This window comes from Marmota monax, unplaced genomic scaffold (genome assembly GCF_021218885.2).
Source record: "Marmota monax isolate L192 unplaced genomic scaffold, Marmota_monax_Labrador192_F-V1.1 WCK01_AAM20220418_F8-fsc00004, whole genome shotgun sequence".
In the NCBI taxonomy this organism is placed as follows: Eukaryota; Metazoa; Chordata; class Mammalia; order Rodentia; family Sciuridae; genus Marmota; species Marmota monax.
Window position 1 is genome coordinate 34,067,683 of NW_026692881.1, and position 27,754 is coordinate 34,095,436.

The 27,754-nt window shown below is 36.1% G+C and overlaps 1 protein-coding gene across 1 annotated transcript in view; it reads left to right on the forward strand.

Annotated features, from left to right (window-relative positions):
* Positions 1–1,866: 1,866 nt before the first annotated feature.
* Positions 1,867–27,754, forward strand: part of Wdr11 (WD repeat domain 11) — a 53,442-nt gene continuing 27,554 nt past the window's right edge. The window contains exons 1-11 of the mRNA XM_046450191.2: positions 1,867–2,054; positions 3,035–3,146; positions 8,414–8,567; positions 9,590–9,763; positions 12,010–12,196; positions 14,478–14,643; positions 15,217–15,331; positions 16,550–16,745; positions 17,049–17,152; positions 20,416–20,592; positions 23,211–23,295. Of these exons, the coding sequence (XP_046306147.1) occupies positions 1,969–2,054; positions 3,035–3,146; positions 8,414–8,567; positions 9,590–9,763; positions 12,010–12,196; positions 14,478–14,643; positions 15,217–15,331; positions 16,550–16,745; positions 17,049–17,152; positions 20,416–20,592; positions 23,211–23,295 (1,556 nt within the window). The 5' untranslated portion in view covers positions 1,867–1,968. The remainder of the gene's footprint in view (positions 2,055–3,034; positions 3,147–8,413; positions 8,568–9,589; positions 9,764–12,009; positions 12,197–14,477; positions 14,644–15,216; positions 15,332–16,549; positions 16,746–17,048; positions 17,153–20,415; positions 20,593–23,210; positions 23,296–27,754) is intronic.

Sequence of the window (27,754 nt, forward strand, 5' to 3'; positions counted from 1 at the left end):
TAGCATGGAAGAACAACATAGAAAAATGACTTTTCAGAGGTCACTACACACAACTCCACTCACATTACATTGGCCAGAATTGAGTCTCATGGCTTGGTCTAGTTATAAGGGAAGAAGGAAATTGTACTCTATGCACATCTTGGTGGCCCCAAAAGAACCAGTGGAGAAGAATATGGGACAAGGGAAAAAAGGGGAATCAGCAACAGCAACTAGTTGCAAGAGGGCAACTAAGAGCCAAAATGTTCCTACTGCTTTCTTGGAGGTGACCTTCGGGAAAGCTGTTTTTCAAGAGTGATAAGGTGGACATCCAAATTTCTGTTGATGTATTGAGGGGAAAAAAGCATCTGAAAATATCATTCCTGATGTTAAAGAAATATGAAAGTTTTCATAATCAAAATGGAGTCCCCTTGAGTAAAATTAACCGAAAAAAAAGGAAGGAGGGAAGGAGAGAGGAAGAAAGGAAGGAAGGAAACAGAGCTTGATATTTAGGAAGAAAGATTTTTATGTGCAGTTGCCTGATAACAACCATTATAGTGCTCCCCTACTCCACCAAAGAGTCATTAGCTTCTCTAAAGACCCTTAGCAAAATTGTTTTAGCAACAGGATATCAGCAGAAATTTCTGCAGAGTGTTCAACATGGTTTGAATCTTCCTCTTTCTTGTAAATGCCAAGTTTGTAAACAAAACACATGAACCTCTGTCTAGCCTACGAATATGGGTCAAAGAGAAATTGTTATGAACCTACCCACTGACAGGTAACCACTCCACTGAGAATGAAATTTAAAGAATTTCCAGACTCTGGGATCCAGAGATTTTTAGGCATTAACTCCTCTTGTCTGCTGCAGCTTAATAAACCTGCTTCCCGAAAATTCCTCGGGTGTCCAGTCTCATCTGTCCTACATCATTGCTATCACAAAAGACTCTGCCAGAATTACAAGTTTGCACAGAGGCATTGCAACCTTTTACAAAAGCACTTCTACAAGGACATCTGCCCAGCAACTGCCTGTTCAATCTCAGACTGACGCCACCCTTGTTATTAATCATTGTGGCCAAGGATTGTTATTTGACAATACCTGATGTAATCCTCCTCATTTTTGCCTCAACCTCTTTGAATATGCCTGCAGTTTACTATGGCAAGCATATTCCTATTGCATTGGTCTGCTATTCCCAAATAAACACCTGGGAAAACAGAGTCTGTTATTGCTTTTATTTAGGTTTAAAGTGGAAAGAAATCATTTCACTAAGTGTTACTGTAGAGTAAACCAAGTGCTGACTACAGAGAAGGGAAGGATTGGTCATAATTGGAAAAGCAGCAGAGTAGAAATTGCAAGATGAAAGCCAGCCCAGCAAACAGGCAAGGGGGTCCTTGCACCCCAAGCATAGCACACCCACTTTTCCTCAAGTACAAAGGGAGTATTCCCAAAACTCATATGGAGTGTTCTCTGCATTTGGTAATTAACTGCTTTGGGGGCACTTATTAATTTCACTCTCTCCATCTCATTCAATTAGTGTCCATTCGTTTGTTCTCTGTAAACTCCAAGAGAGGGAGGCTGCGTCTTCATCAGCACACCAGACACCTCAAGCGGGGCCAGGCGCTGGTCGTTGTCCTAAACGAACCGACTTAAGGCAGAAAGGCGAATTGGCACATGTGTGTCTTGTTTTTCAGGTTTCTAGCAATGTTTTCCCCAAACCTGGAGGAAACAGATATGACACTTCTTGCAAACACAGCCACAGAAGTTACAAAACCCGGGACCACTGGGGCCGCAGGACTCTGGAGAAGGCGGAACCCAGAGGCGGGGAACCTGAGTTCAGCAGAAACTGGAAGCGGCGGAACCTGTAGATGGTGGGACCTTGGGGCCGGCGGAACCTGATGGCGGCGCCGATGGGCTCCCCGGACTCTTGAACGGAAGGGCAGCCTCGGCCGCTTCCGGGTTGCGGGCCGGCTGGGGAGCCCTGGCTAGCCGCCGCGATGCTGCCCTACACCGTGAACTTCAAGGTGTCGGCGCGCACCCTCACCGGGGCCCTCAACGCCCACAACAAGGCGGCGGTGGACTGGTGAGGGCGGTGGGCTTCCGGGCTGCCGGGAGCGGCCAGAGTCTGAGGGGAAGGGGAGAGAACAGGGGTTTCCCTCCCTGGTGTCGGCCTCGCGCAGAAGGGCGGCAGTCCCACTGCTGCGTTCGATTTTCCTCGAGATGATGAATTTTGTTGTCCTGATGGTGGCAGGTGCCCCATGTGGGGAACCCCTGCAGATGCATTTGCCCTCCTGCCCCGGTGTCCCCGGCCCTGCCTGCGCGCTCCGTACTGGACCCTCCCTTCCCCTTCCTCCCCGGATCCAGGCTTCTCTTCCCCAGCCCGCCGCCCGCCTTCCCTTCCCGGCTCCCGTCCACCTGTCTCGCTCTCTCTCTGTGTCGTCCTTCTCTTGCATTCATTCAACGACGTGCCGGACTCTCTGCTAGGCACCTGTGCATTCCCTGCCTTTTCGCACCTTTCTCTTTTCTGGTTCAGCTCGCCCCTGTTACCTTTTGTCTTTTCACTGTGAAGTAACAGCAGCTCCGAAACTAATAATAAAACGGATGTGAAGCAAAATTCTGAAGCTGTGGCGCTGGGATTGTTGTCAAAAGGACTGAAACTCCTGACTTGTGTCGTTTTTTTATGGGGTTGTAAGATCTAGGACTCGTCGTAGATACATATCCCAGGCACATGGTCGATACTCAACATTGAAAACAGATTTAAAAGAATAAGACAAAGCATAGGCCTACAAAGACACACAAGTTGCTTTATACATGTTCATCGCTGTATAAACGTAGCCTTAGAATCCTTTTTAACCAAATTAAAAATGAATTGCAACAAGCATTTGTAATCTTAGCTAGACCTTTTATTTAAATGGATACTGTTACATACAAGCCTTTGGGTTTAAGTGATAATTTTATTAATGGTGGTACTTGTGTACCTTTATCATTTATTTAGGATTAGCAGCAGAGAAGTTGAATCTTGCTTTGTTGCATACTTGAGTTTTAATGTTGCTCTTTTGCCAGGGGCTGGCAAGGTTTAATTGCTTATGGATGTCATTCGCTGGTGGTAGTGATTGATTCCAGTACTGCCCAAACTCTTCAAGTTTTAGAAAAACATAAAGCTGATGTTGTTAAGGTAAGTCAAATCTCACTTTGACCCCATAACATTCTGTATAGTGTGAAGTTTAATATATCACTAGGTTCTCATTAAATCATAGGTATACATGTTGAATACTCTTAAATATAATGATCTATTTAGGGTAACCCAGCATAATGTCAATCTAGGATGAGTTATTAAAGTACTTAAGTCATTTTAAAGCTATGCGGGAATACCATTTCTGCCATTTATCAGGCCACTCATTCCATTGATTAGTTTTGGGTGCTTTGTGTGCACTGAGGACACACAGAAAGGTCTTAGGCAATTCATTATCTTGTGAGGAGAATTCAGAGCATGGTAGGACTCCCTTAACATGCTGTGGGAAGAAAAACGAGGAACCGCTCAGCTTGTTGTAGGGGTTTGGGGATGGGTCACAGATGTCTTTCCAGTTGAGGGACTGGTAAAAAGTATTTAGCCAAGTGAGAAGTCTGGGGAGTAGTATTTTAGGGAAAGGAAACACGTGTAGAGCTAACTAGTGTGCTGCAAAGATGGTCAAAAGACTGCTCCACTTATAGAAGTGCTGAAAGAGGAGGCAGCCCAAGAGATTCAACTGTGTGTCTTGAGAATTTTATAATGTTAGGAAGGAGTTTGATTTTTTTTTAAATAGGAGATTGATATAACTGCATTTGTATTTTAGAAAAACTCACTTTGGCAGCTGTGGAAGATCTGTTGGAGAAAGACAGGACTGGAGGCAGTGAAATCATTTAGTAGACTTTGAGTAATTTTGGCAAGAAATTCTAAGATGCTAAAATAAGAATGAGACAAAAATAGAGTCATCTTTAGGAGCTGTGTGATAGGCAAACTGGATAACTTGTATAATGATCAATGTAAGGAATAGTCTCTGACTCCAAGGTTTCTATTTGAATAACTGAGTAACAGTATGACCAGTAATGATGGGTATGTGTGAAGTCAATGAGTTTTAAGTTTTCAACATGAAAAGTTTGAGATACCTGTGATGTATTTTTTTTAAAAATATTTATTTCTTAGTTTTTCGGTGGACACAATATCTTTATTTTTATGTGGTGCTGAGGATTGAACCCAGCACTGCACGCATGCCAGGCGAGCACACTACCGCTTGAGCCACATCCCCAGCCCCTATGATGTGTTTTTTATAGTGAGGTAAAGTTTAGGAGAGAATTCAGGGTTGGGGATAGAGATTTGAGGTCTTCTTCATAACAACTTTATTGAGATAGACTATAGAATTCACCCGTTTAAAGTATACAGTTTTATGGTTTTTAGTATATTCACCATTATTTAGCCATCACCAGTCAATTTCATCACCTCAAAAAGAAACCGTGTACGCATTTGCCTCATTCCCCTTGTTAGGCAACCACTAATCTATTTTCTGTCTCAGGAGGTTTGCCTGCTCTGTATATTTCATATAAATGGAATCATACTGTATGTGGCTTTTTATGCCTGTCTTCTTTTACTTAACATAATGTTTTAAAAGTTCGTCTGCTATAGCATGTATCACTACTCCATTTCTTTTTATTGCTGAACAATATTCCACTGGAAGGATATATCACATTTATTTATTGAACATTTGGATGTTTCCCAGTTTGGGCTATTATGAATTACATAACTACACCATTCCTGGACTAGTTTTTATATTTGATCTGTTTTCATTTCTCTTGGGTATATATCTGTAGTAGCATTACTAACTCATTTGGTAACTCTGTGTTTAATTTTTTGAGGAGCTACTAGACTGTTTCCAAATTTTACTTTCTGTTTAGCAGTATGTGAAGATTTAGATTTCTCCAAATTACCCCAATCCTTATTCTCTGTCCTTTTGATTATAATCATCCAAGTGGGTGTGAAGTGGTTCTCATTATAGTTTGGATTTGCATTTCCCTGGTAGCTAATGATGTTGAGAATCTTTTCATGAACTTGTTGGCCACTTGTGTGTCTTCATAGTAAAACTGTTCCTTCAGATCCTTTGCCCATTTAAAAACTGTATTATCTTTTTATTATTAAGCTGTAAGTTTTCTTTATGTATTTTAGATGTAAGTCCCTTATCACATATATATTATTTGCAAATATTTTCTCTCATTTTTTAGGTTTTCTTTACTTTCATTCGTAGGTACGTCTTCCCTTTCAAGAGCAAAAGTTTTTCATTTTGATATGGTGCAATTTATCTTTTTTTTTTCTTTTTTCTTTTGTTGCTTGTGCTTTTGGCACCATCTCCAAGAAACCATTGCTTTTTCCAGTGTCAATAAGATTTACAATTTTGTTTTCTTTTAAGAGTTTTACTGTATTAACTCTTACGTGCAGGTCCTTGATCCATTTTGAGTTAATTTTCATACATGGTATGAGGTGGGGGAAAATATTATTGATTTTTGTATATTTACCTATGCCTCTGCAATCTTGCAAAACTCACACATTAGAGCTAGTAATTTAGGGGTGTGTTTTTTAAAATAGACAATCGCGTTATCTGAAAACAAAGACAATTTAATTTAATCATTGATAGTCTGTATTTCTTCAGGTTTTTTTTTTTTTTTTCCCTTGCCGTCAGAACCAGAGAATCCATGTGGTAGGAGGATACTCTTTGTTTCTGAGCTTGAGAGGAAAATATTTAGTCTTTCATTATTGAGTCCGATGTAAGGTACAGAAGTTTTTTTAAAGAAAAATATATTTACCTTCCTTTTTTCTTTTTCTTTCTTTCTTTGTTTCTTTTTTTTTTTTTTTTTTTTTTTTGTTTCTGGAGCTTTTATTTCTTTATGTAGATTCAGGTTTCAGTCTGGTGTTATATTCCCTTTACCTGAAGAATGTACTTTAAGTTCTGGAAGTGCATATCTTTCTTGATTCTCTCAGCCTTTATTTGTCTGAGAAAGTGTTTTACCTTTGTTTTTAAAAGGCTATTTTTAAAGGATATAAAATGCTGGCTTGGCAATTTTGTTTTCTAGTAGTACTAAAAATATCACTCTACTATGCTCTCCTTACTTAATTTCAGATGAGAAATTCTTGCCTTGGTTTCTCTCTCTCTCTCTCTCTCTCTCTCTCTCTCTCTCTCTCTCTCTCTCTCTTGCCTTCAAGGTTTTCTCCTTATCCTTGGTTTTCAGCAGCTTGTCTATGATGTGTCTAGGTGATTTTTAAAGTGGTATATCAGTTGGAGCTTGCATAATAGGATTCAATACCATACACATGTGTATACATGTATATGCATATATATACCAACAATCATTTTGTTATTAAAGGTAGTTATAGGTAGTTATATTCTCTAGAGTCATTGCAAACACTGAATTGGTGAATACTGAAACATTGTTTACTCCCAGCAATTGGGTTGTGTGAATTTCTGGTCACAACATTTTCATCAGCTCAATAGTATATAACCTTATTTTATATGTGTTTCTATTTAAGGACATTTAATGTATATTGTTGACTCATTAATATTGAATTCATAGTCTATAGCATATCGCTGAGCAAAGCTATCTCACTCATATATTTTTCTGTAAGGCATATCACAACTTTTTTGCCCTAAAGAACAGAACAGTACTATACTTGGGAGCTGTTTTAAACAATGAAGTCACCAACAAAAAGCCTCAAAATGTGAAAATGTGATATTTCAAGAGATGTGAAATGGTCCCTTTTTTTGTGCTTTGAGAGCTGAAGCAAGAATACATTGTTTGCCCTCAACTGGGAACACACGTGTGTGTCTGACTAAATTTTTATGTTCTGTTCTTATCTGCAAATGCATAGCACATACTAGCTTTGAGGTTACAAACAAATATTACTGAGTAGGCAAATTCACATTTGTGGAATCTGCAAATAATTAGGATTGACTATATACATCCAGACACAGAATGTATAAACACATATACACATACATTTAAATATATAGACATATCTAAATGAACACATACAAAAAATACGCATAGCATGCACATTTTACTAGAAAGATTTTTGCCTCAGAAGATTTATAACAGTAAAACTTTAAAGATTATTAAAATATTTGGAAAACTTGATTTCATCTTTTTCATAAATACTTAATTTGTTAGCTTACTTTCCTACTTTATCATTATCTGTGGATGTGCTTATATATATGTACACGTGTATATGTGTTTATATGTGTACAATTAGAGATTTTCTGATGCTTCAATTTATATATTTTGGGTGGTTGGGTACTGGGGATTGAACTAATGGGTAGTCAACCACTGAGCCATATCCCGAGCCCTATTTTGTATTATATTTAGAGACAGGGTCTCACTGAGTTGCTTAGCACCTAGCTTTGGCTGAGGCTGGCTTTGAATTCAGAATCCTCCTGCTTCAGCCTCCTGAGATGCTGGGATTTAAATTCATCTATAAACACACACTGAATACCAACTTTGAGTACTGTACTGATGCTCTACTGGTCTGGTACTAGAAATATGAACAAGGCCTACAGGATGTACCCCTGGGAGCTGGGTTGGTGATAAATTTAAAAAAAAAAAATTATAATTACACATGGTATAATAAAGTGCTTTGAAGAAAACAAACAGGATGCTAAGATAGAAAAAACAAGTGGTAGTAACCACAGAAGAGTGACCGGGGAGTGGCCAGGGAATGTCTCAGGTCATGGTAAGGATTATAGGACTTGTCTCTTATTCTGTATTAATTATCCAAGAATTTAATCAGATTTGTCCTGGAGTTGTGAATTTTATTTTTAAAATTCTATTCTTACTTGTCCTTTAATGTTGTTGGAGGTATGAAGCATAAATTTCTTTTTATAGAAAAACTTACATTTTTATGAAGGTGATAGAACCAGAGTTTTTTGTTTGCTTTGTTTTTTCCTTTGCTTCCCTGTGGAGGCTTTGTTTGTCTCTAATTGTCTCCTTTTAATTAGGAGAACAAAATATAGAAAAACATTCTTTTTAGCAATTCATGATATTATATGTTTTGTTAAACTAGATTTTAGGGAAACTAGTTCCAAGGTATTCTGAGGTTTTAAAAGCAAAGTATTCTGGAGAATTTTTGTTGTTTTGTTTTATTTTGATTTTAACCTGAGTTTCCCAAAATATTAAGGCTATGCATCATTTTTCACATTTTCAAGGCAGGGGCATTTTGATAAAAAATATTTGCAATGCAACATTTGAAAAATGCCATGTATAATAAAAATATCAAATTTCAAAATGCAAACCAGTTTCCTTTTATTCATGCTAAAGATTTTTGTAATACAAATATAGTATGGGTTCTGGTTTATGTGTTGTAAAATGATGTTTAGTTTTATCCAATGCAAGTATTTACTTGATCTGATTTCTTCTTGATACTAGGTTAAATGGGCCAGGGAAAATTACCACCATAACATTGGCTCACCATATTGCTTGCGCTTAGCTTCTGCTGATGTCAGTGGGAAGATCATTGTTTGGGATGTGGCAGCAGGAGTAGCTCAGTGTGAGATCCAGGAGCATGCCAGACCTATCCAGGGTGAGGAAAATGTGCTCTCCTCAGAGCTCATATTGATGTACTTACTTAGAATATTTTCTTGCCCCCTCCCCTCTACCTCTCATTTAATATCATTGTTTGCTGATTAACTCTTGGAGATTTTTAGCCTGCTCTACTGATCTGAATTCTGGGCTTATTTTCTCAAATCTCAATTGATTCACCCTTAATTTCAATTTTAGCCTCATTCAAGCATGATAAGAAAATTAAGCTGCTACCATCTTGAAATCTATATTATAAGTAAACTTGGTTGAACTGCTTTTATGAATTAGCTATCAATGTTTAATAGAGTTGAACAACATTTTATTTTCATTTTCTTAGATTGTTTAACTTTTTCTTTGTTATTAATCCAAAACCAATGAAATATTCTTTAGGTATATATCTTTGAGAACCTAATTTTTAAATTGTCATTTAAAAATTTAAAATTTTTAAATGACAATTTAAAAATTTTTTGAGTATTTTCTATTTGCTAGGTATTAAACTACATCTTTAGTCTGTTTATCATCTTGAAAAATCATGAAAAACTTCAGAGTCTCCAGGAAAGCATTTGGGGAGTGTGGCATCTTGATTGTGGCTAAGAGAGTTTCATATGTTGATTTTATAGTTTTGTTTTTGGTTTGTTCTTTTTGTGATACTGGGGATCAAACCAAGGGCCTTACATATGCCAGGCAAAGGCTCTACCACTGAGGTATATACCCTAACTCCTAATTTTATGTTTAAAGGAGGATTAATTGTGTTGAATTTTCTTGAAAGTGGGATATTTTAGATTACTTGGAATTTTAACCAAACATCTCATTCTTACATGAAATAAAGTTTTCTTCTGCAGATTTTTCTTATGTTACTCACTTAAAACCAATACAGTATTGGTAAGCATGCATATGTCACATTTGGCAGTGTGTTAAGATTTTAGGGATTGCACCTAGTAAACTAAATTTCAATGTCAAGTTATCCACCTCTTTTGAAATGGAAGTTTTTTTAATTTTGCCTTATTTATCTGGTCTTTACAGACGTTCAGTGGTTGTGGAATCAAGATGCTTCCCGAGATTTGTTGCTTGCTATCCACCCGCCAAATTACATTGTGCTCTGGAATGCAGATACTGGCACAAAACTGTGGAAGAAAAGCTATGCAGATAACATTCTCTCTTTTTCTTTTGACCCTTTTGATCCCTCACATTTAACTTGTGAGTATTGGTTTCTTGTGGAAAATGAATTAAATGAAGTACTAACAATATAATTAATGCTATATCCCATGCAATATATATATATGTACACATACATCTGTAATGTTAAGATGACTGAGCAAAGTGGAGAAGCACATCTCATCCATATATCTGCAGGTCCTGATTCATGTACTAAATCATTACTTCTTATCATTTGCACCTATTTTAATAGTTAAAAATATGAGCCAGCAATCCACACCTTCACTATGTTGAATTTGTGAATAATATTGGACTGGCCAGGGACAGAGTGTTACTGTGATACTCTAATTCAGATTTAATTGAATTAGATTTTTTTAGGAATATTTAAAAACCTTGAATCAAGGATTTCATTTACTCTGTGGCCAAATTAAGTTCTTACTTTTTAAAAAGATTATCCTAGGGCTGGGGCTGTAGCTCAGTGGCAGAACACTTGCCTAGCATGTGTGAGGCACTGGGTTCTATCCTCAGCACCACATAAAAATAAACAAATAAAATAAAGGCATTATGTCCATCTACAACTACAAAAAAATTTTAAAAAAATGAGATTATCCTAATTCATGCCATGTGTTCTGAGTGCCCTAAACAGATGCATGTAAAAAATGGAATAAGCCCAAAGGAATCTTTTCTTGCAGAGGCATTTTTTGTCACTATTTGATGTTTTATAGATCAGATGAGATTTTAGATATTTTTATAGATAAATTATTTAGAAGATACTCATTGTTCAGTTACTCAACAATATTTCTTCAGCTATTGACACCAATATGAAGGTTCTTGCTTTTGTAGAGTTAGCATTCTAGTTTGAGCCAGATCATAAACTGTGAACATAGTGAGTTAAGTTCTAGTCTGTTAAAAGGTGATAAGTGATATAAAGAATGTGAATAGGATGAAGGGGATGAAGAGGGATAGGGTATCCGGTGGTCAAGTTGTGATAGATATAATGGTTAAAGTAGGCTTCATTCTAATAATGATCAGAAACTTGAAACTTGAAGGAGTAAGGGAATTAGCTGTTTTTCCTGGATTTGAATGACTCAATTCTGACTCTGGTCCGTCAACATTTATTAAATGTGTATGTGTGATAGTGAAATGAAGGAGTCAGAGAAAGGCAGATAAGTGGAAGTTGAAATGGGACACATGGCTAAAAAGTAACCACAGTATGGACTGTTCAAGGCTTTGTGTGTATGAATATTTATATGAATTTGTGCATGCATACATTCACTCACTCAGCAGTTTGCTGATATAAATGCAGTGCTGCAAGAACACAACAGAAGACTAGTGCAGCACAGGGAGGGAAGGCATCACAAAAGCAGAGAAGCCAGTGAGACTTTCAAAGATGATTCTGGAACCTGGAAATGAGACAAGGTGTTAGCCCAGATTGGTTGCATCAGCTCTACGTCTCTGTGATTTTTCTGGTGAAAATATTTCAAAATGCCACTTGCCCTAACACTTTTTATTTACTTCACTGTGTTAGGGTTTTCATAACTTGTATGCTCTCTTGATCTCTGTGCCTGCAGCAGCCTTAGATTGCCAAGACTCAGGGTGGATGAGGTTGTCCTGCCCATATATCCCAGTATTGGTCAGCTCCAGTTAGGAGGGAGATTCTCTTTATAGTCATAAAAAGGCATAGTTTATATTGCCAAATGTTGTGTTAAACTATTTTTGTTTCATGGACATTTAGTAATCTTCTGTTGGGACTTTTGTCATTTTTAAATATAAAGGGAAACAGTCTTTATTCATCCTAAGGTACAGTCTGATGTTCAAGAAGACTGAGTAGCTCATGAGAATCCTACAAAATTTAGTATCATTCAATCAAATATTTGAACTTAGCTAATTGTGATATGCAGAATATCTTACATATGGGGTATTTTTCTTCTTGTGTATCTTATATTCTGGAAAGTGTTTGGATTTTGAAGTTACAGAGTTTTTAATGAAATTCTGTGCACAGAATTTATCAGGAAGAACAAACATTTGTTCTTTCTGCCAACACTCTTCTACTGTCTCTTTAATATATAAACATAATTCAGAATGCTGAGCTTGGAAGACTCTGATGAATTGTAATGGATTACTTGTTTCTTTTCAACTTGGAGAAAATTCTCATCATGTTATGACCATAACATTGCATGTTCTATATTGTTAAAATTATCATTGTCTTTCTCTCATGTTGTATTGGAATAAAATTCTGTGCTCAATTTGACTAAACTTTAATAAGACTTTTGCTTCTTTTAATATAGTACTCACCAGTGAGGGTATTGTATTCATCTCCGACTTCTCTCCATCTAAGCCTCCCTCGGGACCTGGGAAAAAAGTGTACATCTCCAGCCCACACTCTAGCCCAGCTCATAACAAGCTGGCTGCAGCCACAGGAGCCAAGAAGGCTCTTAATAAAGTAAAAATTTTAATCACTCAAGAGAAACCTAGGTAAGTTAAAAGTGTAAGCCTAACAGCATTCATCAGTTTGTCAGATATCAAAGCATTCTTTTGGAGTTGTGCTAAGGTAGATATTCTTCTTCATCTCACTTCACTTCCTAGTTTCAAGTTTATTAGAGGAAAAAAAAAATATTCTGCCTTTTCCCATAGGAGGAGATCCAACATTTTAGCATGGTCTCTCTGCATCCTCCAGCCATGCTAAACTCCCCCACTGAATTTTACAGATTAAAATTTTTCACTCCTGATTTTTACTTCTGAAAATATGAAATGATTCTGAAGTTGTGCTTATTGAATACATGAAGAATTGGGAAACAAAAGCTGAATTTTATTTTAGTATGCTTTCCTGACTTTGCTGTGCCTCTCATTAGCCAATAAAATATAAGTGTTTTTCTTATGTAGTTGAAGATTTTTCCCATACTGCTTAAGAGCTAAGTTCTGGGGGAATCCATAACTGTGACTCAGAACAGATTCCTTAGTCTTACTCAGATTTCAATCTATAAAATAGGGTTTTAAAGTAGTTCCTAGGATTGTTATAGAGATTAAAAGATATGATAATGTTAATAGAGTACTTCATGTTGTGGTTGATACTTTGTAAGCTTTCATTTAGAAAATGTGAGCTGTTATGGTTTAAGAAACTATACCTGAGCTGGGTGCAATGGCACCTGTCTGTAATCCCAGCTGCTCTGGAGGCTGAGGCAGGAGGATGGTGAGTTCAAAGCCAGCCTCAGCAACTTAGCAAAACCCTAGCAACTTAGCAAGACCCTGTCTCTAAATAAAATACAAAAAGGGCTGGGGATGTGGCTTAGTGCTTAAATGCTCCTGAGTTCAATCCCTAATACAGGACACAAACAAACAAAAAACCCAACAACAAAAACTGTTCCTATATAAAATTTTAAGTAACTACTTTTATGTATTAGTTTTATTTTTCCTGTTTTGGCAAGATTTTTTGGCATTCATTTTTAAGATATAGCCTTTATCTTTAATATGCTAAAGTTATGCTATCTAGACTTTGTGGGTAAAAAAAATATAGTAAAAATATAAATTTCACTACAAATACATTCTAAATTTGTGGATAAATGTTTTTATGTTATTAAACCATAGGCTGGTTAAATTGCTTATTTGTGATCCATTTTGTGCCAAAATGAATTGAGTATCCCGTAAGTATCTTATGAGAACTTTCCACTATTCATGGATTCCCTATCATGTGCAAATAACTATTTGGCAGGCAAATGATTTTATAAGTTGTGATTTAATCTCTTATGTGAATTACATGTACATTTTGAGCACTTTTTATCCTTCAACTGGAACTGACCTAGGTGCTTTTACTTTCATTACTTTATATAATCTTAGTCCCAGGTGGTAGCTCTGTTCCCATCACATAGAGAAAGAAAACTTACTCAGGCCCATCCATGGCAGTTAGGAATTTATTGCACTACAAATCTCTCTCCCTTTCTAGTCCTCTAAAGTAACAATTTGAAATTTCTAAACCTTTCAATAAAATTATCATGTAAATATATTTCTGTTGAAATATAGTTAAAGGTTATGATTAAATATATGCAACAGTCACAAATTACTAGAATGATTTTTTAGGACTAACACTTTTTTACAATCCTCATAGTTTCATCTCTTATTTACACAGAAGAAAATGCTGGGATATAGTGAATGAAATACCCAAATTTGTTCCAAAACAGATTTAAGGCAGTGTAAAAGTGAGTGAGATGGCCTGGGGATGTAGCTCACTTGCCTACCATGCGTGGAGCCCTGGGTGTTATCACCAGCACTGCCAAAAAAAAAAAAAAAAGCTAAGAAAGGCAGAGTAGGGCAGAGATGACCTGCTGTAGGTTATACAGATAGTCCAATAACTCTTGGTGCAGTGATGCTAATTACCCCAAAAGTTAATGTTTTAATCCCAAGTCTTGCTTTCATCAGTCTCTTGCTCCTAATTGCAAAGTAAAAACAAAACTATTTTATGAACTCCAGTACAGTATTACCACTTTTCATCTTATTGTGGATAAAATGCTGTTCTGTTTTACTTAAGTCATTCAAAAATTTAGAAATACTTATGTCCACTTAGCCTGTTGGATTCCAGCACTAAGTAGAGATCTAAGTTTTGGATGCTAACCACATTGGTAATTTCAAGAAATAATTGTACATTCTTATTGACTATTTTTACATAGTAAGTACAAAATTAAATCTTTCTTAATCTTTTTTGAAGTGAATCAAGTCTTTATACTAATATTGATATCAGTTCATCTCTTGATACTTTTTTCAGTGCTGAATTTGTAACTCTCAATGATTGCCTCCAGCTGGCATATCTTCCTTCAAAAAGGAACCACATGTTGCTGCTCTACCCTCGAGAGATTTTAATCCTTGACCTCGAGGTGAATCAAACAGTGGGCGTGATTGCAATAGAACGGACAGGAGTTCCCTTTTTGCAGGTATCCAACGGTTTGTAAATTACACCCCCAGAAATTTCTAGAGATGGTATTTAGAGAAAGACTATAATCTTCCAAGTCATTAGTACCACTTTCTTTTTTCTGTTTATTAAAAAATAAATGGCAATGTTTTGTATTCCTTATTTTTCTGCACTTCTAATTGGTTTGATTTATCCTAAAAATTCTTCTGACCTCTCCTGAGATATTTACTGAGCTATTTACGTCACATACACATGGATGAAGTCAGATTTTTTTTTTTAGAATTATAAATTGAATTTTTTAAGTGTTCATTTGGTGTTAAATTTTAGGTATTATGTATTTTTTAAAATTTTTTTTTAGTTGTAGTTGGACACAATACCTTTATTTTATTTATTTTTATGTGGTGCTGAGGATTGAACCCAGCGTCTCGCACGTGCTAGGCGAGCGCTCTACCGTTGAGCTACAACCCCAGCCCCTGTGTATGTATGTTTGTTTCTTTTTTTGCCCATATTCTCTAAATGTGATTTTGAGTTTCACAGTATCTATGCTTCACTTAGCTATTGTGTTTTTACAAATAAATATGTCATCTATTTAAAGGTAATACCCTGCTTTCAGCGTGATGGTTTATTTTGCCTTCATGAAAATGGGTGTATAACCTTACGTGTTCGAAGATCTTACAGTAGCGTTTTTACCACTTCAGGTGATGAACCAGGTGAGTTTAAACCTCACAACAATGTTAATTATATTTTTCTTCAAAATTATAAAGCCTAGCTGGGCACAGTGGCACATGTCTGTAATCCCAGAGGCTCAGGAGGCTGAGACAAGAGGATCATAAGTTCAAAGCCAGCTTCAGCTAAAGCGAGGCACTAAGCAACTCAGAGAGGCCCTGGCTCTAAATAAAATACAAAATAGGGCTGGGGATGTGGCTCAGTGGTCGAGTGCCCCTGAGTTTAATCTCCAGTAACCACCCCCCCCCTCGCCAAAAATAATTATAAAGCCTCACCTTCTAATTGCCGGCCAATGCACATAGTGTTGATGATAATACTTGCCTTGGCAGTGGTTACAGCATAAGGCATAAAAAAGTTTTCAGCCCAGGATCAGTCTCTCAGTGTTTTAACAGTGTTCCTTCTATGAATGGTAAAGAGACTGATATCTTGTAATTCTTTCTTCTTGATGGTATCCGTGGACCATGTAGACAATATCTTTAGTGAGTCTTCAGTCTAAGTGCAGCCTCATGCATCTTTAGTATTACATTCTTTGACTTTTCTGCTTTAGGAGCTTCCATTGTAAAGTGACAGGTTAACGTGTCTCCAGGGCACTCAGTTGTCAGGTCAGTCTTGTCTTGGAGTGTAGAAGTAATATTTTTGTGAAGTGATGTATGACATGAAGATGAAAGTACTTCTTATATCTTTCAAAAATTCCTGGTATTTTCAGACTTATAGACCCCTGCAAATTATGATGTTCTATAGTGCATTGTTTATTATTTAATCATATGTTACTGTTGACATATGATTCTGAACATTTCCTTTATTTTAAAATATTTTAAAACAAAGTATCTTGTTAATTTATAGATTAAACTTTTGTGCAGACACTAAGCAAATTATCTTTATATTCTGAGGAAATTAGTAGTAATTGTAAAAAGTGAAGCTGTACTCAACAGTTTGCACTAGTGAAGGAATGACATTCTTTTTTTTTAATATTCATTTCTAAGCTTTAGGTGGATACAATATCTTTATTTACATTTATGTGGTGCCGAGGATTGAACCTGGTGCCTTGTGCATGCTAGGTGAGCACTCTATCACTGAGCCACAACCCCAGCCCCAGGAATGACAGAATTACATTCTTTTAGTTGGAGTTTTATTTAAGTGGAAATAAACAGTAGTGCATTTGGTATGTTTCTGACATTTAAAATAATCAATCTTATGTTAAGATCCAGATCCTGTTCAGGAGCTTACCTATGATTTACGAAGCCAGTGCGATGCAATCAGGGTGACAAAAACTGTCCGTCCCTTCAGTATGGTGTGCTGTCCTGTCAATGAGAATGCAGCTGCCCTCATAGTGAGTGACGGCAGGGTCATGATATGGGAACTCAAGTCTGCTGTGTGCAGTCGAAATTCACGGAGCAGGTAAATGAATCACTGGGATTGAGTTTTGTGTCTTTTATTTTCTGTTTTCTTTCTTTAAAAAAACTTAGTAGGATCATCTAAAAGTAGAAGGGCCAGTTTTCTATTAAAAAATATTTTAAGGAGATAATTAAGACTTTAGATTATTAGGGAAGCATGTATACCTGGTAAAGCTGTTTCACCTATGAATGAGATAATACTACAATAAAAATAAAATGTCATGAGCTGGAATTAATACTTTGAGTTCCTAATATGTAATCATGGTTTTATATATGTAAAAACCATCTAATTATTATGTCTTTGCAGTAGTTCTGGTGTGTCGCCTTTGTATTCACCAGTGTCTTTCTGTGGAATTCCTGTAGGAGTGCTACAGAATAAACTCCCTGACCTTTCCCTAGATAACATGATTGGTAAGCTGCTTTTTTTTTTTTTTTTTTTTTTTTAACATTCATGTTAGGTATTATTTTTGAAGGGCAAAATTAATAGTCATAGATTTGCAATTATTATAAAGTCAAAGATAATACTTGAGAAAACTAAAATGTAGAATCATTCTTTCCTAAATTAACCAGAAGGGTATAAAATATTAGGATAAAAGTGCCTGAAGTAGCATGGATAGGCATTATAGTTGTGGATACTAGAATGTTGTCATTCCTTAGAGACTAATCTAAAATGAAAGAAATCACTGGATTCTGGATTCTGCTCTTAGGTGTGGGCCTTCTCTCCCTTCTCTGCCATTCCCTGATTCAAAATTCAGCTGAAGTATTGCTTTTGGGGGGGTGTGGGGGGTATGAGGGATTGAACTTAGGGGCACTTGACTACTGAGCCACATCCCCAGTCCTATTTTGTATTTTATTTAGAGACAGGGTCTCATTAAGTTGTTTAGCACCTCGATTTTCTGAGTCTGGCTTTGAATTCATGATCCTCCTGCCTCAGCCTTCCAAGCTGTTGGGATTACAGGCATGTGCCACTTCGCCTAGGTCAAGCCTGATATAAATGTCTTTTTTTTTTTTTTGTGGCCCCCTAATAGTTAATAACTGTATTGTAATTGTGGCCTTACTTCTATTTTCTCTAGTAAATTATAAGGGTTTGATTGAATTTTGTGTACTCCAGCACTCCATGCAGGGCCTTGGGTATTCTAGATGTGCAGTTAGTTAAAGAATAAAGTAACTCAGCATTGTTAGAAAAAAAATCACTTTAACTCTTACACATTAATTTTCATATTCTTATGTTAGGAATCCTTACTTTAAACAGGTATTTATAGATAAAATATTCAGTTACTTAATTATTATAGGACTAGTACATACTAAAGAAGAATGAGGATTTGTGATTTCAAATATATATGTAACCTGAATTTATAAGATTTTGTAAATAGGCCAAGTAATTTTCATATCTATATCTTTTAAAATTGTGGATGTGGTTTACAAAAGCTTTTCTGTCATTATTTGTTCTCCATAATGCAATTGTGAATGCATATTATTTAGTACTTTTTTTTGCTTAAATGCAATGGATAGGTGCTATACTACAGTGAGCATTGCTTTATTAATCATGTTAATCAAATGGCATTTATTGAGTGCTTAAATATTACCTTAAATGCTGTGCTACATACTCTACATATTACCTCACCACGACCCTGCAAAGTGGGTGATATTAGCCCTATTTTATGGGTGAGAACTGAGGCCCAGAAATTAAAAAACTTGCCCCATACCAAATACCAGTTGGTGGAAGAGCCAGAATGTGAACACAGTCCTCCTGACTTTGGAGCCTGCTCCTAAGCAGTGGCTTCCATTTCTGGCTGCTCTACTATGTAGGGCAAGACCCTGAAGTATCAGGGCCTTGGTTTCGATGTCTTGCAGTTGTAGAACTCTTTGCTCAATGGCACTTTCATAGTTAAAATTCTTCCTATTCACCATCCAGAAACAAATTCATATGAAGAAGTTTGGACACATTTTGCATGTTTTGCAGATTTCATTTTATCAGTAACATGATATTCTGAGTTAATTGACCTTGTCTGTTTTAAATATAAAATACTAAAGGGGAAAGAATTGTAAACACACATGAACAGAAATAATCAGTAATATGAAGCCCATAGGAGGTTGAAGTTTTATGCTGTTTAGGTATATAAGTGATATAACAACAGTGTTTAAGAAACAAAAGGATACAGATTATATAGCAGTTCTTGACAATGTAGTTGATTTAAAAGTGTTAAAGCTTTGTCACTTGAAAACATTTTAATTAAAACTTTTAATTAAGTTTTTAATTTGAAATTCACTGTGTACTTAGTGATAATTGAAAGCAATTCAGTTAAATACAGAGGCTGATTTATATTCATTGGATAAAGGCTGCTGCTTATTAAGGCTTAATCTGCCCTACGTTGTGAATTGCTCTTATGAAAAATACTTGAAAAATGTGGCAGTTCCCAGGAGTCCACTCTTAAGCTAATAGTGTTGGTATTTGCAGGACCTACCTGTTGAACTTCCCTTTCCTTAATGTACCATCCATTGTTACCAAATGGATGGTACATTAAGGAAAGGGAAGCAGAGAGATTGTGTTCAATTGTATGACGAATTCTAAGGGATCATTTTAGTTTGATTAAGTTTGTGGTTATTTTTTCTCTATATTTTATAGGTTTAAAAATAGCATTATTACTAACATAACATTATGCCTCAAAGGACTATATTCATGGTTCCATCCCCCACTTGTAGTAATTATTTATATTTTTCCATTATAGAATACATGTTTGTGTGTATGTGTGTGTATATATATATTCACTCACACATATTCTTTGTGTGTGTGTGTGTGTTACTGGGTATTGAACCCAGGGGTGTTGGACCACTGAGCCACATCCCCAGCCCTGTTTTGTATTTTGTTAGAGACAGGGTCTCACTGAGTTGCTTAGGGTCTTGCTAAGTTGCTGAGGCTGGCTTTAAACTCTTGATCCTCCTGCCTCAGCCTCCCAAGCCACTAGGATTACAGGTGTGCCCCACCATGCCCAGCTTACACGTATCTTTTTGTTTTTGGCAAGTTAATTCCAATATTCAATAGTGATTTATAGGAAGGAAATTTGTATGCTTTTTTAGTGAACAGTTTTAATTTTATTGTAATCTTTATATTGACATTGTGTTAGAGTGGTTTTTATTGGAGTCATTTTGATTTGAGACTTGATAACCTAAATACAACATGTCTCTAAAAATAATGCTACTTAACACTTAACTGTTAACAATGACAGTCTGTATACTACATATATTATTTATTAATATGTATTTTATGTTTTAGGTCTTTACATAGAAATTAATTATAAGGCTTAAATTTTATAAATACATTGACACATTAAAGTTTCTCATTAGAAATCATAAATTAGTTCTTTGAACATGCTTTTTGTGATCATCAGTTTTATATATACTTTACAAAGCACTGCAGATTGAAAAGTAATCTTTTGGAAAGACAGTAACATAGGAATGTTTTCCAGCACACCATGCTATGGAAAGTGTTGTCTAACCCAGTTTCTCTTGATTTGTTCTGAAGTCTCTGTTTAGTGCCCTCATGCCAGGAACTGTGGCTGAAACTTGTTCCTTAGAAGACTTTAGTTTCTGAATAATAGGTAGTAGTACTCTAGAGGAATCTAAGGTCAGCATGCTTTATAATTAATAATTTTCTATTTTTAATGACAAATCAGGGCAAAGTGCAATTGCTGGAGAAGAACAGCCCAAAGGCTCCATTTTACAGGAAGTGCATCTCAAATTCCTGCTAACAGGACTGCTTTCAGGACTGCCCTCCCCACAGTTTGCCATTCGTATGTGCCCACCACTGACCACAAAAAACATCAAGATGTATCAGCCATTGCTTGCTGTTGGTGAGTATTTGACCTTCTCTTTTTAAAACTTATTTGATAGGATGTTTTGGCTCCTGATTTCTAGAAAATCCTATATCCTGTTTGAGGATGCTTTAAAAAAAAAAAAAAGGAATGGGCTTAGTAAATTGTGGAAGTACTCATCTTGAAGCATATTTCTTATATATTCTATCCTTTTCCTTTAAGTGTCTTTTTGTTTGTTTTGAGGGTACTGCGGATTGACACTTGACCCCTGAGCCACATCCCCAGCCCTTTTTTGTATTTTATTTAGAGACAGGGTCTCAATTGCTTAGCGCCTCACTAAGTTGCTAGGCTGGCTTTGAACTCACGATCTTTCTGCCTCAGCCTCCCACACCACTGGAATTACAGGCATACACCACCATGCCCGGCAAAGTGTCTTATTTTTAATCCAGTGAAACTCATCACCTGATGCTGTTGAAGTGTCAGGGGGAGGGCCTGGCATGATGGTGAATCGAAGGCCCTTGTCTTTCTTGGTCTGCCTCCAGCTGTCTGTGCTTAACATTTGTAGAAGGTCTTCGTTAAGTAATAATGTAGTCAGAGTTAATAATTTTGTGGCAGTGTTCTTGATGTGTTAAGAATTATGTGTTCTTTATTGTTTAAAGAGATTATGGTCCCTGTAACTAAGATTTGCTTTTTGATTTGAAATTACATATGCTTATTTTATAGATAAAAAAATTTGCCTGGGCTTCAACTTGCTATTATATTAATTTCATAATAATAAAATGAACCTGATTTCCTCTACAGCAAAAACCAGAAATTAGCTTATTCTTAAGTATGTAAGGTTAAATTACATTTATTCTAAAATTGAAAAAGAGAGTACATTCAAAATAGTGAACATTTCCTCTTAAGATGCTATTGGTTGGCTTCTGGCTTTCTCCTCAAGTCTACAAACATGTTATTTGTGACATGTTTGTTATTGTTTTTCTTCTTTCCTAAATAAAAACTTATTTTGTGACCAGCATATCTCAGGTTACTAGGTAAGTAAGTATTAATAACTTCTTTGGATATTCTAATTTTTCTCTGGCTATCTTCTGAAAGCAATTTAAATTTGAAGATTGAATAGTCTCTACATGTGTTCAGATTTATAAAAATGCAGATAAGTTTAATTTTTGCTTTATAAACTATTGATTCATATTTAATGTTTTATAGAAATTTTAATTAAGATTTGGCAGTGTATGTTGTAAGTGCCTGTATATACAATGTTCGTGTACCTAGTGAATGTCACTACCTAATTACAATGACATTGGGATTTTTTGTCAATTTCTTGGGGAAAATTACTTCTTGTTATAGCTATATAATAAGAAATATGTCAAGGTCTGAGATTTCCATTGTCAAATAAGCTGTACTATACTAGCACATAATGAATATCATTTTAAAGAAATTTAGGATAATAGCAAAAAATATAAAATAAGTATCTAAAGTATTCCAGTGTCACTAGGGAAAATATGTGCAGCTGATTCTTCTTTGGTGCCCCTGAAATACTAGATCGTAGTCTTCACAGATCAAGACTTGCAGAATGTAGAAATCATTTGACTGTTATGAAGATTATTCAGCTACTTTCTCAGTACCAGAAGATACCTGAGAGAATAGATGATCAGTGTGTACAACCTTGAAATGTATTTTTCTAGAATAGTTATCTAGAATACTACTGGAGCTTTATTCACAAATAATCTAAAATTGGAATTTGCCTAGCATTTTTACTTACATTCTTTTGCTTTGTATAAATCCATTAGTCCTTTTAAACCATGCATAGTGAAAAAGTGGTTGTCCAAACAACTACACAGTTTACTTTCCTTAACTTATAAAAACATTTTAGAGACTAAAACTTTCTCAGGTATATCCATGTCTTTTCTGTTTAAACTTTAGACATATTGCCTGAGGCCACAAAATGTTTCATTACAGTGATAACAGAAATACTGGTTAACCAAGTTAATATTAGTTACCAGGTAATTAGTTTGTGTAAGTGTGGTTCTAAGTGCTTTACATATTTTCTCATTTATAGCACGTAGATTTTCTATTATTTCTATTTTAAAGAGGCAAAAACAGATTCAGTTTTGTGCAAGTAACTTACTTAGGTGTCCAAAGCCAGAGCATGAACCCAAGCTTCCTTCACTATAGAAACCACAGTTTAACTACCATATTTTACTACCTTGTCATGATTTACTTGATATGTCAAATAAGATTAAACACTGTAAAGAAAAATAGGAAAAACTGGATAGTGAGCTCAGCTAGGTTCTAGCTACAATAACATTCTGAATCTCAAGAAGCATGAACTCCCATGTGTAGAAAGCTTAGGAAAGTGCTTCTTCAAATCGCTGTGTGTATTGATTGAGGTTTTAAAATTTTTCTGTGCAAACCTATCCCTCGAGTTAAGTAAGTTTTCAGAGCATCTGATATTAGGCCATTTTTGATGAGAAGACAGAGAAATGCATTGTAGTTTAGCATGTAGTTTGGGTTTCTTTCATAAAAGATAAGTGTTGGAAAATGATTAAAATTTTGAGAGAAGACTTTTATTGGAACTTTGAATTCCCACTAAGTTAATACTCTACTGTTACATCTTTTTAATTTTTTTTTTATTTGCTGTTATGTCACTTTGATAGGTACAAGTAACGGTTCCATCCTGGTATATCATCTCACTAGTGGTCTGCTGCACAAGGAGCTAAGCATCCACTCATGTGAAGTCAAGTGAGTAAGTCACTGTGACATTGCGGTCTAAAACATGTTCTGTTGAGATCAGAAAATGTTCTGATTCAATGAATCTGCAGTGGTGATTATTTCACTGAAAAGTCTAAATAATAAGTATTAATGTTCAGCTAATGGCTGTGCTAATCAAGGATGAGTACTAATTGCTTTCTTTGTAAAGGACATAAGCAGTAGAACCTATTTTTCTTTTATTGCTCATCTTATTTATTTCTCCTAAGTCCAGGTTATTTTCTCAATGGAAATCACCATGTTGCCTTATTTAGGCTTATTTAGTTTATTTTTCAGTTTGGTGACGATCTGTCAGTAGGACTACTCATGACACATTTGAATAAAGGCATTTTAGCTGTTGATTAACCTTATTTCTTTGTTTAAAATATCATCAGAAAAGGTCCCAAATGTCTTGGATTTACTCTTTGATTTTTGAGATGTGATCTGTGGGAGTGTTGTGTGTACAAAGATATCTAGAAAAGGCTAAGTTGACAGAAGTCTACCTTTTGCTTTCTGCTGTAAAGTGCACACCTACCTGCTTGATAGCATTATTCCGCTGAGTGCAAGACTACTTTCCTTTTTCGCTCTAACAGTGATAGATTGCAAAGTTGCACACATATATAATATAAATTTCCAGTATATTTTTGATCTTTAATGAAGGCATAAGAAAGGTCATCTTGTATCTTCTGTATATTACATAATTGTAAGCCTCATGTACATTCAGATTTTTAACCTTTAGTGAATTCTCTGTTCTGAGTAAATGCAATTTCTGGATGGAGAGAGGTTAACCCTTTGAGTATCACAGCTTCTGATTATAATGAAAAGGGTTACTGCTTTGTTTTGTTGTGTAGACCAAATCACTATATATTGCCATCTTAGGCTGTGTCCTTCCTGATACACTTACCTGGAGTAGTGGTGTCTTCAAAAGCATTGAACTTTAGGGCTACAGCAACATGGGCACATTTGGTCTCTTTCAGGCTGTTGATCTTCTTCTGTTTTAAGGACTGCAGTATGCGATTGTACTTCTTTCGGTAGTCTCTGCTGCCACTGCTTTTATCTTTTCTCTTTCTCCTTGTCAATGTTTCTGCTCTTCACATATTTTTTTTACCCTCGTCTTTCATCTATAGTAATTTGTTTTTATGGTTAACACCAACCAATCTGAATTTTCTGTTTAACCAGTGCTCTTTCAAAGGGTTATGTTAATTATTAATACTTTTGCATGTATCATTTCACTGAATACCCACTACAGCTCTAGTGGGTAGGCACTATTGTATTTCCACTTGAGAAGGGAAAAAACGCAAATTACAGAGTAATCTGTGAAAGAGATAAATGGAATTCATTCTAGGCTTTTAGAACTTCAGAGCCTGGGCCCTTTATATATACTTAACAGTACATGAGCTAAATCTCCTGTTCAGAAATGCCATACTAGAAGGAACCATGTTGGCAGTAAAATAAAAATGGGCCAAGATTCATGCTAAGCATTTTCTGCTTGCTTCTGGAAAATCATACTCACTGTCATTTTGTTTCTGAATACCAAAACCTTTGGCAGCTCTCAGTGAAGTGTTGGTGTTAAGTGATCTGTGAACTTGGATTGATCAGGTTGTAGATGTCACTATGTATACTACTTATACACATGCTGTGATAACATTTCTGATTGAGTAATACTGCAGTTGTTTATAGTGTTAGATGGATACTGAACAACTCTAAGGGATATGCTGCTTATACAGATTAGTGTTGTGGATGATGATATTCAGATGCTCAAGTTTTTATATGAATTTTCCCTCTTAATTGTCATTTCAAAGTTAATCTATTTTATATTTAGAGATGCTGCCCAAGAGGATGCTAAAATCCTTCTGTCTTTGTGTTTCAATTAATGCAATTTTAATGTTACAAGTAAAAGCTATTATGAAGACTTCACAGATGTGTTATAAAAAATTCTGAACTGATTAGCAATAAACCCAATAAATGCTAGATTTTTATGTGCAAATTAAAGCTAACTTTTAGAAAGTTGTTTTTCTACCTTGTAAATGAATCTTGGGTATACATGTGGCCAGGGACTGTGTAACTGCAGATGGTTGTGTGTATGTGCTTTAAAACTGTGATCTTTTAACCAGAATGCTTTATAAACATCTATTGAGCCAAAGGCTTTGATTCTTATAATTCATTGGAGAAAACCTAAAAGTGAACAAGATGAAGTGGTACATGTTAATTTTCTTAGATTATTAGTTTGTGTTTGTGTATACTAGGCTATTTAAAATAATATTGCCCAGTACTATTTTGGGTGTCAAAAATTATTAACAATAGTTTTTATAGATATCAGAACACTGATTGACTTTGGTTAAATTGAGTGATTTGTAGAAAGTAAGGTGATCTTCGTTCTTGTCTATAAATTTGCAGAAGAATCTTAGTACTTTTAGGCATTTCAAAAGTGTGCTTCTACCACCATGCTGAGCAGTAGTCTATGTAGCAGCTCCAGTAAATGGTCAGTGTGCTTGGCTTAGCTTAGGGACCTATAGGAGTCAGATCCACAGATACCTGCTAATAAGTTCAAAGGTTACACTTGTTCAGTGGCTAGGAGTTCTTAAAGTCCTAGATTGGAGAGTGAGCTGCTGTTCTTGGTCTTTTACAGACCTTAGTGTGTATTTAAACCAAGATAGCAGTGTTCTAATCCCAAGGGCAGTGTGAGCTCAGCTTCCTTTGACAAAATTATTCATTCCTTTGAGAAATAATCCCCTTCTTATCCACTTTGAAGTCCATCTTGATTTTTTTATTCTCTTCTGTAGTTATTGGATATATCAGATTCCACCATAATCTGTTCAAAGGCAACATGCTTCTGCTAGATTACAGTTGGCCCATCTTGGATCTGTACATCCTACACACTGGGATGTAACTTGATGCTTTGACTATATCCCTTGTGGCTTTCAAACTTACGTATTTTTTTGTTTGTTTGTTTTTTGCTTTTTCCCAACCTTCTTCTCCCTGATCATCTTTTCTCTGATCTTTTTTTCCCTAACCTCCTCCTCCCTAATCTCATTTTCTCTGAATCATCTCTATAAAAAGCCCCCTGTTCCTGCTGATGGGCAGAATCACAGCCTTTGGAACAGGAGTCCCCTGTGTTTCTCCTTTGCTAGCAAAGCAATAAGCCTCCTTTTTCCTTTTTCTCAAAACTCCGTCCTTGTTATTGGATTGGCATCAGGGACAAGGACCAAGCTTTGGGCAACAAGAACTCATAGCACTAATAAACACAAGAAAGAGTGCTAGGCTTTTCTTGGACATCATTCATTAAGTCTAACAGAATCCCCAGTGCCTGTCACATGCCTGGAGAGTCATGATACCTCCCTTCACAGAATGCAGTCTAGCACACTGTTCCTCAGCCACTCACAGTTGTTTCCTCAGTGGCTCAGGCTTAGGTCAAAACCCTATTTGCCCTTTGGGTGTCAGCTTTAATGGTCTTCCAGGAAGCCCTGCCTGCCCTGAGACCAAGTCATGGGTGACTCTTAAAACAGCCCCTGTTGAGCTCCACAGCAATGTCTCTCACAACAGGTAATGCAGAACGTACATGTATGGGGTCTCTTTGTTGTTAGAATGTAAGCTCCAGAAGGACAGCACAAGTCACTAACTTGGTTCTTAACAGATAAATTTTTAAAAATCATGAATGAGGAATGGGAGGATAGAGTTACTAGTGTCTAGAGATAGTGGCTTCACTGTACTGGAGGTAGTTCACACTGTTAGGGACAAGGCTTGGAGGGTGGGTCTTAGGGATTTTGTGGTCAAATAGATCTGATTAAAGCTACTAGACTTAAAGAGAGTGGAATAACTCCAAATTGACTCCTTTTCTTTTGTTCATGCTACGTAGAAAAATTAATGAGTATTGTTACCTGTGGGAGAAAAGAAAGAAGAAACAGGAGACAAAGGAACTTTTCTGTGAATAATTAATGAAATTATATGGTGTTCATTGTGGGTGTGATTTGAGTTCAGTACATGGAGAGACCTGATGAAGAAAATGGGGCTTGAGTTAGCTCTTGAAATAAGAGTAGTAATTATGAAGGTGGTGATTGCCAGTGCATGGAGCATGGGTTATGTGCCAGTCCTTCTGTTTTCACTTACTATTATTATTTCTACATAATAAGCGGGGAAACAGAGATGCAGAGAAATCACAGTGAATAAGTGCTATAGCCGGTACTTAACTATAGCAGCATCTGTAGAGGGAAGGAGAGTGGTCATTTTAGGTACAAAAATTCCATCAATGGGCTGGGGATATAGTTCAGTTGGTAGAGTGCTTGCCTCATATGCACAAGATTCTGGGTTCAGTTGTCCAAGAACTCAGTTTTAAGTTCTGTTTCAACACAATTTTACATTTAAAAAAACCTAGATAACAAAAACTGTCACCTCCTATTGGAAATATTTGTTTTAGTTCTCTTTGGATTATGTTTGTTCCTCTGCTAAAAGACAA